Consider the following 13,458-nt stretch of genomic DNA (forward strand, 5'->3'; position numbering starts at 1 on the left):
GGGTCCTCTGGGTTGGGGGCACCCTCCCCCTGAGACTGAGTGAACAGCGGGGCTGAGGACAGCGGGATTCCTGTGAACAGAGCCCTTGGGGGCAGGGCGGGGTGGCACCAGGGTGAGAGGCTGACGTGCACACACCCATACCCACCCTCTCGCCCTGCTGCTGGGGTCTCCCCTGGCACCGCGGAGCAGCTGCTGCTGTTTGGAATCTGTCCCCTGCTGCCGGCCCTGCCCGCCAGGGCTCCTCTGCCCCTCCCCAGGCAGCTCAGCTGCACCCCCGCTGTCTGGGTGCCTGGGTCGGTCGCGGATCGCACTGGTTCTGCCCAAGGCTCAGTAATGGACCCTTCTGCTGGGGCCCCTCCAGCCACCAGCCCCTCCAGCTGGGCTCAGTGCACCCCGGTAGCAGGGGCACTGCCCTGAAGACCCCAGAGCTGTGGCGGCAGCTGGGGCGAGGGGCCAGGCAGCAAGGGGGGTTCTCTCCCCTGCCCCTGCAGCAGGCCTGGCTCCAGCCCCTGCTCTGAGGAGCTGCTCTCGCCCCACACTGGGCAGGGCCCAGGGGTTTCCTTGGACGCTGTGCCCAGGCAGCTGGTGGGGGCCTGCTGCACTACAGGCCTCAGGCAGCCCGATTCCTTTCACCGCAGGCCCCACTGGAGCACCGGTGCCAGTACCAACGGCTCCTCCCGTCTTGCCCCAGCCATGGGCTAAGGCGTGTGCCACCCCAGCACTGCCACACGCCAGCTGCAGCGCTGCTGCCCTCCGGTCACCCCCATGGGCCCATGCGTGTGGCCATGAGGCTGAGCCCATCCCCCCCTCCAGCCCAATGGGGGCTAGCCTGGGGGCTTGGGGGTGGTCGTGCCCCATGTGTCGCTGCAGCAGGCCCCTAACTGTGCCAGCCAGGCACTATTGCCATACGCACGGGCCGTCTCCGGCCTGGCTCCACGGGTCACCCCTGGGACGGCCGGCACGGGAGCATGGTGATGGCATGACCATGGCATGTTTGGCGCACAGGGAACCAGCCGGGCTGGGGGATTTACCACCCAGACAATCTGTGCGGGTGCTTTAATGTGAGCTGGCACGAGGCTGCTCGTCCTTGCTAAGCAGCTGTCAATCACCCTGATGGCCCCACACGGCCCCCCCGCAGCCCCCTATAAAGCTCTGGGCTCTGGGCTCCCTCCCACTGGTCCTAGCAGCATGGCAGCTGCACAGCTGGTGTGGGGGGAGGCTCAGGCTGGCAACAAGCTGGGGGGCCCCAGAGGGGTGTGGGGTGCCCCAGGGCTGCTGCCTCCCCCTCACCATGCTGTCCTGCAGCTGCCCTGCACCTACCCGGCCCCACAGGGCTCCAACCTGCTGCCGCCGCAGCTGAGCCTCCTTGCACAGCCAGTAAGTGATGCGCCAGGCCTGGGGCGTTGGGGGGGGGGGCTGCAGGGGCTGTCTGCTGCCATCCAGAGGGCGCACTGCGTGTGGCCCCCCCCACCCCAGCGGGAAAAAGGGGGGCAGACAGTTAGCTGCGTGGAAGGCAGGCGCCAAGTACCCACTGGCAAAGTATCTGCCACCCTGAGCTCAAATGGGGGAGGAGGCTAGTGGTGGCTCAGGGGCAGGGAGCCAGGAGTCCTGGGGGGGGTGTCTAGACCTGGCACTGGGGGGGGCATTGCGGGTGAGTGGGTACAGCTGGGCATCACTGCCCACTCTGCGACGCACGCCTTGGTCACCTGCAGCCAGCTGTACACACTTTGCCTTAGAGACTGGGACTTGCCTGCCTCCCTTCCTGGGGTCTCTCATGCCCTGTGGGGTAGCAGCTCGCCCTGTTGTGGGGTAGCTGGGGGTGTGGCTGGCTGCAGGGGCATTCTGAGCCCCCGCCCCTCCCGGACAATAGTACCCAGGAGCTGTGGTCCTGCCCTGTCCATTGGCTCAGGCGGGGCTGCAGCGCTATCCACAGGGGTGAGTGATGGGAGCCCCCTCCAGCAAACCCCAGGGGGCTGCCTGTGGCATTCAGTACTCTGGATTGGTGGGCAGAGCTGGGCCTGCCCAGCACCCTCCTTCCCCTGTCCCACAGACTGTGTCTGTCCCCAGGCTCAGCTCAGTGGGTCAGGGCTCTGCTCTGGTAGGGCTGGGACAGTCCCACGTCATTGTCGTCCCCCCCCACAAGCCGCTGGAGCAGCCCCAGCAGCGCACAGGGCTAGCCTAGGGGTGTATCCACAGAGCCCAGCCTGCCCCTAGCACACAGAGCCTAGAGGGTGGGGGGGGAGGGCATTCCCATTGTAGGAGCCCCAGCAGGATATGGGGCACGGGCACTAGATTGGCTGGAGCAAAGGCCCCACTCTCCCCTCGGGGTGGCTGTGTGGGGAATAGTCCCCCCAACAGGAGGGAGCAGATGCCCACAAATGTGCCAGTCCCATGTGGCTGAACACTGGGAGATGCGCTGGGGCATCCCCGGGGCAGGGCTGGGAGCTCATGGCTTGGGCAATTCACCAGCAAGCCCCTTCCCTACCCACGCACTTCTGCAACCAGGGCTTCACCGCCCCTTCCCGTGCCTTCCAGGTGACGGCTGCTTACAACCTCCAGCCCCTGCTCCTGCCTGGCCCCGTGCTGTGCTCCCCCTGCTTCGGCCAGGGCCTGCCTGCGGAGCTGTCCCGAGCCAAGGCGGCCACCTCCTGGGAGAGCACCAGCGCCCTGAAGGCCTGGCTGGGCCAGCACTTGAGGCATCCCTACCCCAGCAAGGGCGAGAAGCTCATGCTGGCCATCAGCAGCAAGATGAGCCTCACCCAGGTTTCCACCTGGTTCGCCAACGCCCGGCGGCGCCTCAAGAAGGAGAAGCAGCTGAGTTGGGCCCCCTGCAGCAAGTCGGACAGAGACGCCGGCGAGGGCGAGACGCAGGGCGAGCAACAGCCCAGGGGGCAGGGCGAGGGGCCAGGGGGCAGGCCGGGGGGCAGCCCGGGCACAGGGGGCAGCCCCAAGGAGGGCAGCCCAGGACCCTGCCTGGAGTCAGAGCACCAGCGGCCAAGCCCCCAGCCCAACGCTGCTGAGCTGACACAGGAGATGCCGCCCCAGCAGCCCAAGATCTGGTGTCTGGCTGAGATTGCGACATGCCCCCGGCAGGAGCAGAGCTGCCGCCTGCGGCTGGAGATGGCACCGCCCTGCTGGGGTGTCCTACCCCCACAGCTCAGCCTGGCCCTTCCCTGGTGCCCCGAGAGCCACCGGACGTTCCCACAGTGACAGCGTGGCACGGGTGGCAGCCGGCCTAGGACTCATGGCCGGGAGGAGGGGGCTCTGCCCACGGGGACCCGGGCTGTAGACAGGCCCTCCCAGGTATTCAGCGGTGCAAGAGCCAGGGAGCCTGTAGATTTGGGGGAGGCTCTAGGGTAAAGAGTGAGTCTGTAGGGCAAAGAGGGCTTGGGGGGATGGTTCCTTGAGTGGCTCCCAGAAGACAGTAAGATATCTAGGGGGAGGGGGAGACTGAAGGGGGGGGCAGGGTAGGAGGGGGCTGGAGGTTGGGGAGTGGATGAGGCCAGGGGACGGTGCGGGAGGCCATGCAGATTGGGTTTGAATGGGGCCCAGGCTCCTGCCAGGGCAAGGTTGCTTCCATTGGGCTGTTGCCAGGGTTCTCGCCAGGCCCACAGGATGGCAAGCGACAGGGCCAAGGGGGGCAGGGGGGCCAGCCCCATGTGCTCACACCAGGAGCCTGCAGGCTGCACTCCAGCCACACTGTCCCCAAGCTGGTGGCCCCCAGTGCTCCCCTGGGGGGCATAGAGCCTAGCTGGGGGTCCAGGGGCGGCGCCCACATAGCTGGAGTGATTGGGCTTTGCTATGTTCTGTCTAATAAAGATGAATGAGCAACTCAATGTCACCAGCCTTTTCCTGGGCGTGTGTGTTACCAGACAGCGGGCTCCACCACCCACCCACCCCTGACCTCGGGACTCCACTGCCAAGAGCTGGGGGAGGGTGTACACTGGGAGGGGCCAGACCCCCATCCATGGAGTCAGGAGGGCTGCAGCCCCTCAGTGGCTTGGCCTCCACTCACAGCTTAGCTGGGGTCCTGGAGCCTCCCCCCCCGCCCCACTCACACCCGCCAGGGGCTGGGGCAGTTTGTACAGTGGGTAGCTGACACCATTGAACAAAATTGTAAACCCTGGATGTGATGGAACCACGTCCAGCCAGGGGGTGCAGCACCCCCAGTTCCAGCACCTCTGTCCCCCCCGCCCCCTCCGCCGGCCTGTGGGGATCAAACACGCCAGGGAAGGAACAGCCTGTGGAACCGCCAGCCACAAGCGGCCCCCCGCCCCGTGTCTTAGGCAAGGGCTCCCCCTAGTGGCCTTGGGGGTTACTGCATGAGGCAGGCTGGGGGCGGCGGCTGAGACTTGTCCTTGCTCCTGCAGGACGCGGCCGGTGGGTCCTAGGAGGGCTCTGGCTGCCTGCAGTTGCAGTTTCTCAGGAAGCCGAAAGCGCTGCCCCCAGGCGCTGGCCTGGCTGGGCTGACGGGAGCTGGCTGGGGACCCCACAGGCAGCACTGGGGCTGCTCCGTTCCATGCTGCCACAGCCCAAGCTTTGGTCAGGTCTCCCCATAAGCTCCTGCGCCCAAAGTCAGGGGCTCCATCTCCCAGAAACAGCCGCCTGTCATATGCAGCAATGGAGCTGTTCCACTGCGCCCACCTCTGCAGGCCCAGCCACCCCTGCTCACCACATACACCCCCATGGGCAACCCCCAGCCAGCGGAGCGTTCTGGGGCACTGGGAACTCAGCAGCAGATGGTCTGGAGGGACCTGGAGAGGCTGGGCTGGGGCAGGTTTCAGGCTTGGGTGGCTTCTCACTGGTGGCAAAGGGGATCTCAGCCTCAGGAGCAGCACGAGCTGGGGGGTGGAGCATGGAGACCCAGCAATGTAAACCCCCCTCCCTTCCCCTCCCCTCCCCGATGGCTGAGGGTTCCTGGCACACTGGGCTGCTCCTGGGCTGCTGGGTGGGAAGGACAGGCATCCTACTGTGGGCAAACTCCACCCATCCCTTTGCTGCGCAGATCCCTCCCTGTGACAGAAGGCACGAGTGCAAACATGGCCATGGGCTGGGCTCTCTGGGGCCCCGTTCTCCAGGGCCGGGCTCTCTGGAGCCAGGCTCCACAGCTCCGTGGCCATATGTGGTCACCAGGGATATAAACCCTCTTGCTAATGCAGTACAGTCCTTATCGGTCACAATGGGGTATAGATAATAGCCCCTCTGCTGACTGTGGAGATTATGCAGATGCTGGGGGGGGGGGGTGTCCCAAAGCCAGCAGGGCAGGTACCCACCCACACCTCTGTAGCAGGGTCTGACAGACCAACAGCACCAGCAACATGCAGGGCAAACACGGCTAGCAACAACACGGTTTGCACCGGAAGATGCTCCAAAACATAAAGACTGAAAATAAAGATCACATGGGCTGGGGGCTTCCTCCTCCATCCCCCCCATGATTCAGCAGCCAGGTCAGCGAGCTCAGGGGCACAGCAGGAGAGAGCAGAAGAGGGTGAATCTGAGGGCGGACAGGGCAGGCCTTGCCTCCCACAGACAGTCCCAGGCCCCACAGATGAGGAACAGCACCGACACCAAGGGGAGCTGTAATGCTGGTTTTTAATGTCCCTACGAACTAGGAAACAAAAATCAAAAAAATAGACTTTACTTTGCTTTCTTTGATAAAAGTAATAAATGGTTAGCGGTGTTAAATTAATCCTTAAAAAACAAAACCCAAGGAGGTTAAATAAAGCCCAGAGGGCTCCGGGTAAAAACCACAACGACTACAAAACAGCTGCAAAGACGTTTTTACACACTAAAAGAAATTCCTTTTCTCTGCTTTTCTTTTATATGGTAAACAGCTTCAGCAAACACGGAACTCGCACATGTGGAAAGGAAACATGGATGCTACGGAAACAAACCCTGCAGGGAGCATGGTCACCACGGACAGAACTATTTACACTATGGACACGGAGCTGGGCTGGTGTCAGGCCAGCAGGAAGAGCCTCTGGACCCTGCCTGCTTCTCTCTTGGAAATGTCAGGCTTCAGCCAGCTGCCAGGGACCTTCTAGGCCACAGCTCTGTCAGTCCGTCTGTCCGTCCGTCCGTCCATCACCTGTGCAGCCGTCCCAGCTCCAGCTGCCTCTTCCTCAGAGCTTTAGTGTTTGAAGGGACTGCAGACTCTTCCTATGACTGCGACGGATGTTTGGCTTCATTGCCCCTCGTCTAGGGCAGCAGCCAGTTTTCTTCCCCCAGAGCGTAAGGCGAGGGAATCTCCCTGGACTCTGGTGAGGGAAGTGGCCTTGCAGGTTTACAGAGGAAAGCAAGCAGTGTGGAGCTGCCTGGAGAGAGTCCCCCAGGCCTGGCGCTACTCAGACAGCAGTCTCTCCACCTGCCACATCAAACCTTCCCTCCTCTGGAGCACGGTTACCTTTGCCCCCTGCCATCTGTCCCCGCACACTGCCCTCTGCAGATTAATTGGCATTGGTCTCCCGGCTGGTGCTTTGCTCTCGGCCCGTCTCCCGATCTTTATCTGCTGTTGAGGAAGAAGTGGAAGTGGAAGAGGAAGAGGAGGAGGAGGAGGAGGAGGAACCTGTGGAACTGAGGGTCCGTCCCGAGTGCTTATAGGCTGTGACGAGCTCCTGCAGCCGCTCTGGCGTGGGCTCCCACTTGGTGAAGCCTGCGTTGTTTTGTAGGAAGATGACAGCAGTGTTGTGCACGGCTTTGTAGTACATCTCCTCTCTGCAAGGGAAGATGACAGGCACTCAGTACTCGCTTCGTGGCCCTGTCCAACCAGTCGCTCAGCTGCACCTGGAGCCTCCCACACTGACATCTCCCCATCTCCCTGCAGTAACTGGGGGCTGGCAAGCCCTGAGTGGGGCTGCTCTCAGCCAGCCCCAGGCACAGGGCACAGCCTCGGGGAGGTCCAGGCTGTGCAAGGCCAGTGCCTGGTGCCTTCAGGACACAGGGGAGCAGCAGGCTCAGGTGGAGGGGAACTCAAAGATCTCGCGGCACAGACACTGGCAGAAGCTGTAGAAGACACAGAGAATGAGGGTGGAGGGCACCAGGCTGACCAGCACGATGCCCAGGTTGTGGCGCTCAATGAGCAAGAGGTAGATGCCAAAGGGCAGGGAGCTGAAGTAAATGAGGCAGAGCATCCAGAGGATGAAGTGGGGTATGGCCTGCCAGGTGCAAGAGCGGCATTTCTGGATGGGGCCGCGGCAGGGCAGCGAGTCCAGGCTGGTGGGGCGGTACAGGCGTATCATGTCCAGCATGCCCAAGCCTTCGGGAGGCGCCACGTCCTCCGGCACCTCCAGGATGGTGATGACCAGGCAGTCAGAGGAGCTGCGGGAGGGCTCCAGGACGCTGGGGCACAGGATGACCTCGGGGGAGGGCAGAGCGCCTCGCTTCTTTGCCCGCTCGTGATACGTCAGCACTGCCAGCACCTTGCTGTCATCCTGGAGCAGCTGCACATCCTCCTCGGGGACCTGGGTCTCCTGCCGGCAGAAAGGGCAGCTGAGCAGGTGGGGTGAGGACTCCCCCATGGCCACCATCTTGCACAGGCACTTAGCACAGACCCGGTGGCAGCAGCTGAGCAGCTTGGGCTTGTGGGCTCGTGCGTCATAGCGATTGTAGCAGATCTTGCACTCCAGCTCGTGCGCGGTGAACACCAGCGGCTGGCAGCTCCCCAGCTCGCCATCCTTGTGACTCATGGTCTCCCCTCCTGAAGCTGCTCGGAGCTCATGGAGAGAAGGTCCTAGAGCCCAGCGGGGACGGTCAAGGGAGCCCAGCCTGGAGAGAGAGACAGGGGAGACCACCATGAAAAAAGGGTTTGTAAGCAGAGTCCCAAGTGCCCTGCCTGGCCCTGGCTTCCCTCCCTCAGGGCCTCCAGCAAAGCCACCCCAGGCTAGAAACAGGGTTAGGGGCCTCGTTCTGGGCAGCAATTCAGGGGGCTCTGCAGGGCAGAGGAGCCAAGGAGAGGTGGGGACGTCCCTTCCCTCCGACCCTGCTGCCGATCCTGCCTGGGCTGGGGTGTGGCCCCGGCCTCATGGCAGGTGTGCACATCACAGGACGCCATCCGAGCTGGCACTTGCTGGCTGCCTCTGCCCGCTGGCAGGCCCGGGGCCGGCAGGGCGGACGGGGGCTTGCTCAGCTGCGGCCAGTCCAGAGGCGGGCCGGCCGCGAGTCCTGCCAGTCCGCATGGGCGCAGGCTCTCAGCTTCGCCTCCCGGCTGGGCGGTGGGGGTTGATCCCCTGCCTGGGGCCGGGGTGGCAGCGATCAGACGCCCCACTTCAGCCGGGACCTAGGCCGGAGCCGGGCCCAGGCGCTGCCGGACCCGGCTGTGACCCTGCGGGCGGCTGCGTGTGCGCGGCGCGGCGCGGCGCGGCTGGGGGCTCCCCGGGCGCGGGCCGGTTTCTAGAACCCGAGGCTGGAGCCTCTCACAGAAAAGCAGGAGCCGGCGCCAAAGGCCAGGCCGCGGGCAGCGCCGGCACCGGCGGCTCCTCCTAGGCTGGGCCTGGGGCCCCCGGGGAGATCCCCCGTCTGCGCCCTGCGGCCGGGACGCGGCGCCGCCCAGGGCGCGGCAGCCCGCTCCGTGCGCGCAGCCCGGCGCCCTCCTCCCGCAGCCGGCTGGGGCCCCGCGGGACGCGGCCGCTCGGCTGCTCGCCGGGAGCCCGGGCTGCGGCGGGGCCGGGTGCGCGCCCCGTGGCGCCGGCCGAGCCCTGCGCGCAGCCAGCCCCCGACGCAGGGAGCCTGCGAGCGTCCGCCTCGGCGTTGACATGGCAGCGAGGAGCTGGGGGGACCGGCCAGCCCGGCCCGGCTCAGCCCCAGCCCGGGGACGGGGCCGCTCCAGCCCTGCCTCCACCGCCAGAGCGGCCACGGCTCGGGAAATGCCGTTTGAACCCTCACTTGGCCTGCGGCGGGACCCGGCCCGCTGTGCCAGGCGCTGTACGCCGGAGGACCCAGCTCCCGCTCCCCTCCCCGCCTCAGGGGCCGGCCTGGAGCAGAGGTGGCTGCAGGGCTCAGCCCAGAGCGGCTGGCCAGTGAAGCAATGGGGCTGGAGGCAGGGCTGATAACGTCTAACCCGTGGGCCTCAGTCCGCCCTCCCGCTCCGTGTGGGGGGCAGACCCAGGCTCGGCAGCGCGGGCGGAGAGCAGGGCCCCAGGTACCCTCCGCAGAGCTGCGCCCCAGCGGCCTAGGGGCACCTTATGCAATTGCGGAATAAACCCAATTTATTCCGGTCCTCGCCCGCGGGCCCCACGCACGCTGCTTTACAGTAGCTCCTGTGCACCCGCGGGCAGGGCTGGAGCAGGGGGGGTCCTCGCTGCGTGCAAGGCTTCACTGCAGGACTTTGCCCCAGACAGGCCTGAGCCTAGTCCCGCCTGGGAGCTCGTGGCTCCTCCCTCTCTGCTCCCCAAGCCTGCAGGGAGCCCCTCCAGGAGAGAAAACTGAAGGGGGCTTAGGTGCCTCATACAGCCGCCCTGTGTGCACACAGCCCAGAGCTGAGACCCAGGGAGTTCGAGGGAGCATAGGAGGAACCGTAGAGCCCCATGCCCCACGCAAACCTCCTGCAGCCTAGGCTCGCCCAGCTGTAATCTACCAGTGCAGCATCTAAGCTCCTCCCCAGGACTGAGGCAGCTGGGCCCTGCTGAGCTCAGAGGGGGAGGCTTCTGCTTTGTTGGCTGATGGATCGTTGGTCGTCACCGTCCTTACCACCACCTACCTGGAGGCTGGAATGTGGCCCAGCTCTCTGCCATGCCACCCTTTCCCCATTGGCACACTGCACTTTTGCTGTAGAGTTTCTGCTAGAGCTCAAACCAACCCAATTCCCTTTCATATCCTTCTTTATGCACCAGGATCGACTCTGGGCAAAGGATGTCAGGCAGCCTGGCCCCCTCAGGTGGAGGGGCAGCTGCAGGGGCAGCTGCAGCAACTCACCCGCAGATCAGTTCTGTCATACATTTGGAGTGAAATCTGGTGCTGATGAAGGGTGCTGGATTGACAGCCCCGAGTCATCCCTACAATAGACAGCTGCTACAAGGGCAGTGCAAACATCCCTGAGGGCCAGTGCTACGGCCAGGAGGGAGAGAGGAGTAGAAACTGAACTGAAAATGGGAGGAGGGAGAGGAGGAAAGGGGGAGGAGTATGAAATGAGTGCATAATTATCCTCATTTCATAGATGGGGAACTGAGGCAGAGGGAGGTTAAGGTCAAAACTTCCCCCTCATTTTGGGTGCCCAATCTGAGCCAGCGTGCTCAGCACTATCTAGCACTGTTTATGTTCAAAGCAAAGATCACCGTGACTTCAGTTCAGCTCTGAGCACGGCCCTCCTACAATGCAGACCCAACTGTCTCGCACCAGGCACCCCAGAAATGAGGAATACAGTCAATGACCACCTCTGAGAAGTCTGATTTCAATGACTTGTCCCATGTAACAGTAATGTACTTTGTGGCACAGCCAGGGACAGAATCCAATTCTCCAGGGCAGCATTCAACTGCCTTAACCATGAGTTAATGGGGAGACCACCATAGGTCACACTGAAAGGTGAATGGTCAGGCTCAAGGGAGGTCACAAGGGGAGTTCCTCAGGGATTGATTTTAGGACCAATCTTATTTAACATTTTCATTCATGGCCTCAGCCCAAAAAGTGAGAGCATGCTAATGAAATCTGTGGATGACACAAAGTTGGGAGACATTGACAATATAGAGGAGCAGCATACCATGCAAGAGGATCTGGAAGAGCTTGAAAACTAGTGTAATTGAAAGGGGATGAAATTTAATAGTGCAAAGTGCAAGATCATGCAGTTAGGGACTAACAACAAGAATTTATGCTCGAAACTGGGGACATATCACTTGGAAGTGACACAGGAAGAGAAAGACCTGGCTGTACTGGTTGAGCACAGGATGACTATGAGCCAACAATGTGATGGGGCTGTAGAAAAGGCTAATGCAATCCTAGGATGAATCAGGCGAGGTAAGGCCATTATACAAGGCACTAGTAAGACTTCATCTGGAATACTGTGTGCAGTTCTGGTTTCCTATGTTTAAAAAAGATGAATTCAAACTGGAACAGGTGCAGAGAAGAGCTACTGGGATGACCTGAGAAATAGAAAACCTATCTTAGGAGAAGTAACTCAGGAGCTTGGCTCGTTTAGCCTAACCAAAGACTGAGGGGAGATGGGATTGTTCCCTATAAATACATCAGACACACAAACACCAGGTTACCTAAGTAAAGGTCCACTGCTGGCACAAGAACAAATAGATACAAACTGGCCTTCAAGTTTAGGCTTGAAATTAGACGAAGGTTTCTAACCATCAGAGGAGTGAAGGTCTGGAACAGCCTCCCAAGGCAAGCAGTGGGGGCAAAAAATGTAACTGGCATCAAGACTGAGCTTGATCAATTTATGGAGAGGATGGTATGATGGCACTGCCTACAATGCCGTGTGCCCCATCTGTAGCTGATGGTAGCAAATATCCCCAACAGCCAGAGATGGGGCACTCGTTGAAGAGGGCTGAGAGTTACTAGATAATTCTTTACAGGTGTCTGGCTGGTGCACCTTGCCCACATGCTCAAGGTCTAACTGATCACCATATTTGGGGTCAGGAAGGAATTTTCCTCCAGGTCTGATGGGCAGAGAACCTGGGGATTTTTCACCTTCCTCTGAAATGTGGGGCACGGGTCACTTGCAAGTTTAAACTAGTGTAAATAGTGGATTCTCTGTAACTGGATGTCTTTAAATCATGAAAAAAAGAAAAGGAGGACTTGTGGCACCTTAGAGACTAAAATTTATTTGAGCATAAGCTTTCATGAGCTACAGCTCACTTCATCGGATGCATTCAGTGGAAAATACAGTGGGGAGATTTACACACACACACACACACACACACACACACACACACACACACACACACACACACACACACACACACACACACACACACACACACACCATAAAACAATGGGTTTTATCATACACACTGTAAGGAGAGTGATCACTTAAGATGAGCTATTACCAGCAGGAAGGAGGGGGGAAAAATGAGGAAAACCTTTTGTGGTGATAATCAAGGTGGGCCATTTCCAGCAGTTAACAAGAACATCTGAAGAACAGTGGAGGGTGGGGTGGGGGGAGAAATTACATAAAGTAAAACTATTTCTGCATGTTATGACCCATCCGCTCCCAGTCTCTATTCAAGCCTAAGTTAATTGTCCTCACCCATAACTATTTCACATTTGGGGACAATGTATACCGTCAAATCAGCGGCACTGCGATGGGTACCCGCATGGCCCCACAGGATGCCAACATTTTTATGGCTGACTTAGAACAACGCTTCCTCAGCTCTCGTCCCCTAATGCCCCTACTCTACTTGCGCTACATTGATGACATCTTCATCATCTGGACCCATGGAAAAGAAGCCCTTGAGGAATTCCACCATGATTTCAACAATTTCCATCCCACCATCAACCTCAGCCTGGACCAGTCCACACAAGAGATCCACTTCCTGGACACTACGGTGCTAATAAGCGATGGTCACATAAACACCACCCTATATCAGAACCTACTGACCGCTATTCCTACCTACGTGCCTCTAGCTTTCATCCAGATCATACCACACGATCCATTGTCTACAGCCAAGCTCTATGGTACAACCGCATTTGCTCCAACCCCTCAGTCAGAGACAAACACCTACAAGATCTCTATCATGCATTCCTACAACTACAATACCCACCTGCTGAAGTGAAGAAACAGATTGACAGAGCCAGAAGAGTACCCAGAAGTCACCTACTACAGGACAGGCCCAACAAAGAAAACAACAGAACGTCACTAGCCATCACCTTCAGCCCCCAACTAAAACCGCTCCAACGCATCATCAAGGATCTACAACCTATCCTGAAGGACGACCCATCACTCTCACAGATCTTGGGAGACAGACCAGTCCTTGCTTACAGACAGCCCCCCAATCTGAAGCAAATACTCACCAGCAACCACACAACAGAACCACTAACCCAGGAACCTATCCTTGCAACAAAGCCCGTTGCCAACTCTGTCCACATATCTATTCAGGGGACACCATCATAGGGCCTAATCACATCAGCCACACTATCAGAGGCTCGTTCACCTGTGCATCTACCATTGCGATATATGCCATCATCTGCCAGCAATGCCCCTCTGCCATGTAGATTGGTCAAACTGGTCAGTCTCTACGTAAAAGAATAAATGGACACAAATCAGACGTCAAGAATTATAACATTCAAAAACCAGTCGGAGAACACGTCAATCTCTCCGGTCACACGATTACAGACCTGAGGGTGGCTATCCTTCAAACACAGTCTCCAACGAGAGACTGCTGAATTGGAATTAATTTCCAAACTGCATACAATTAACTTAGGCTTGAATAGAGACTGGGAGTGGATGAGTCATTACATAAAGTAAAACTATTTCCCCATGTTATTTCCCCCCCACCCCACCCCCCCACTCTTCCTCAGACA

The 13,458-nt window shown here is 59.9% G+C and overlaps 2 protein-coding genes across 2 annotated transcripts; one reads left to right on the forward strand and one right to left on the reverse strand.

The window, feature by feature from the left end:
* The first annotated feature begins 95 nt into the window (after window positions 1-95).
* Window positions 96-3,419, forward strand: LOC119842102 (iroquois-class homeodomain protein IRX-3-like). The gene has a single exon (XM_038370017.2). It carries the CDS (start codon window positions 2,392-2,394, stop codon window positions 3,208-3,210), a length of 819 nt encoding a protein of 272 aa, XP_038225945.1. The 5' UTR covers window positions 96-2,391; the 3' UTR covers window positions 3,211-3,419.
* Window positions 3,420-5,574: 2,155 nt separating this feature from the next.
* LOC119841811 (E3 ubiquitin-protein ligase RNF182-like) lies at window positions 5,575-8,544 on the reverse strand. The gene is made up of 2 exons (XM_038369474.2): window positions 8,416-8,544; window positions 5,575-7,764 (listed from the first exon to the last, which is right to left on the reverse strand). The coding sequence occupies exon 2, from the start codon at window positions 7,683-7,685 to the stop codon at window positions 6,954-6,956; it is 732 nt and encodes a 243-aa protein (XP_038225402.1). The 5' UTR covers window positions 7,686-7,764; window positions 8,416-8,544; the 3' UTR covers window positions 5,575-6,953.
* Between the last annotated feature and the right edge of the window lie 4,914 nt (window positions 8,545-13,458).

This window comes from Dermochelys coriacea, chromosome 13, assembly GCF_009764565.3.
Source record: "Dermochelys coriacea isolate rDerCor1 chromosome 13, rDerCor1.pri.v4, whole genome shotgun sequence".
NCBI lineage: Eukaryota > Metazoa > Chordata > Testudines > Dermochelyidae > Dermochelys > Dermochelys coriacea.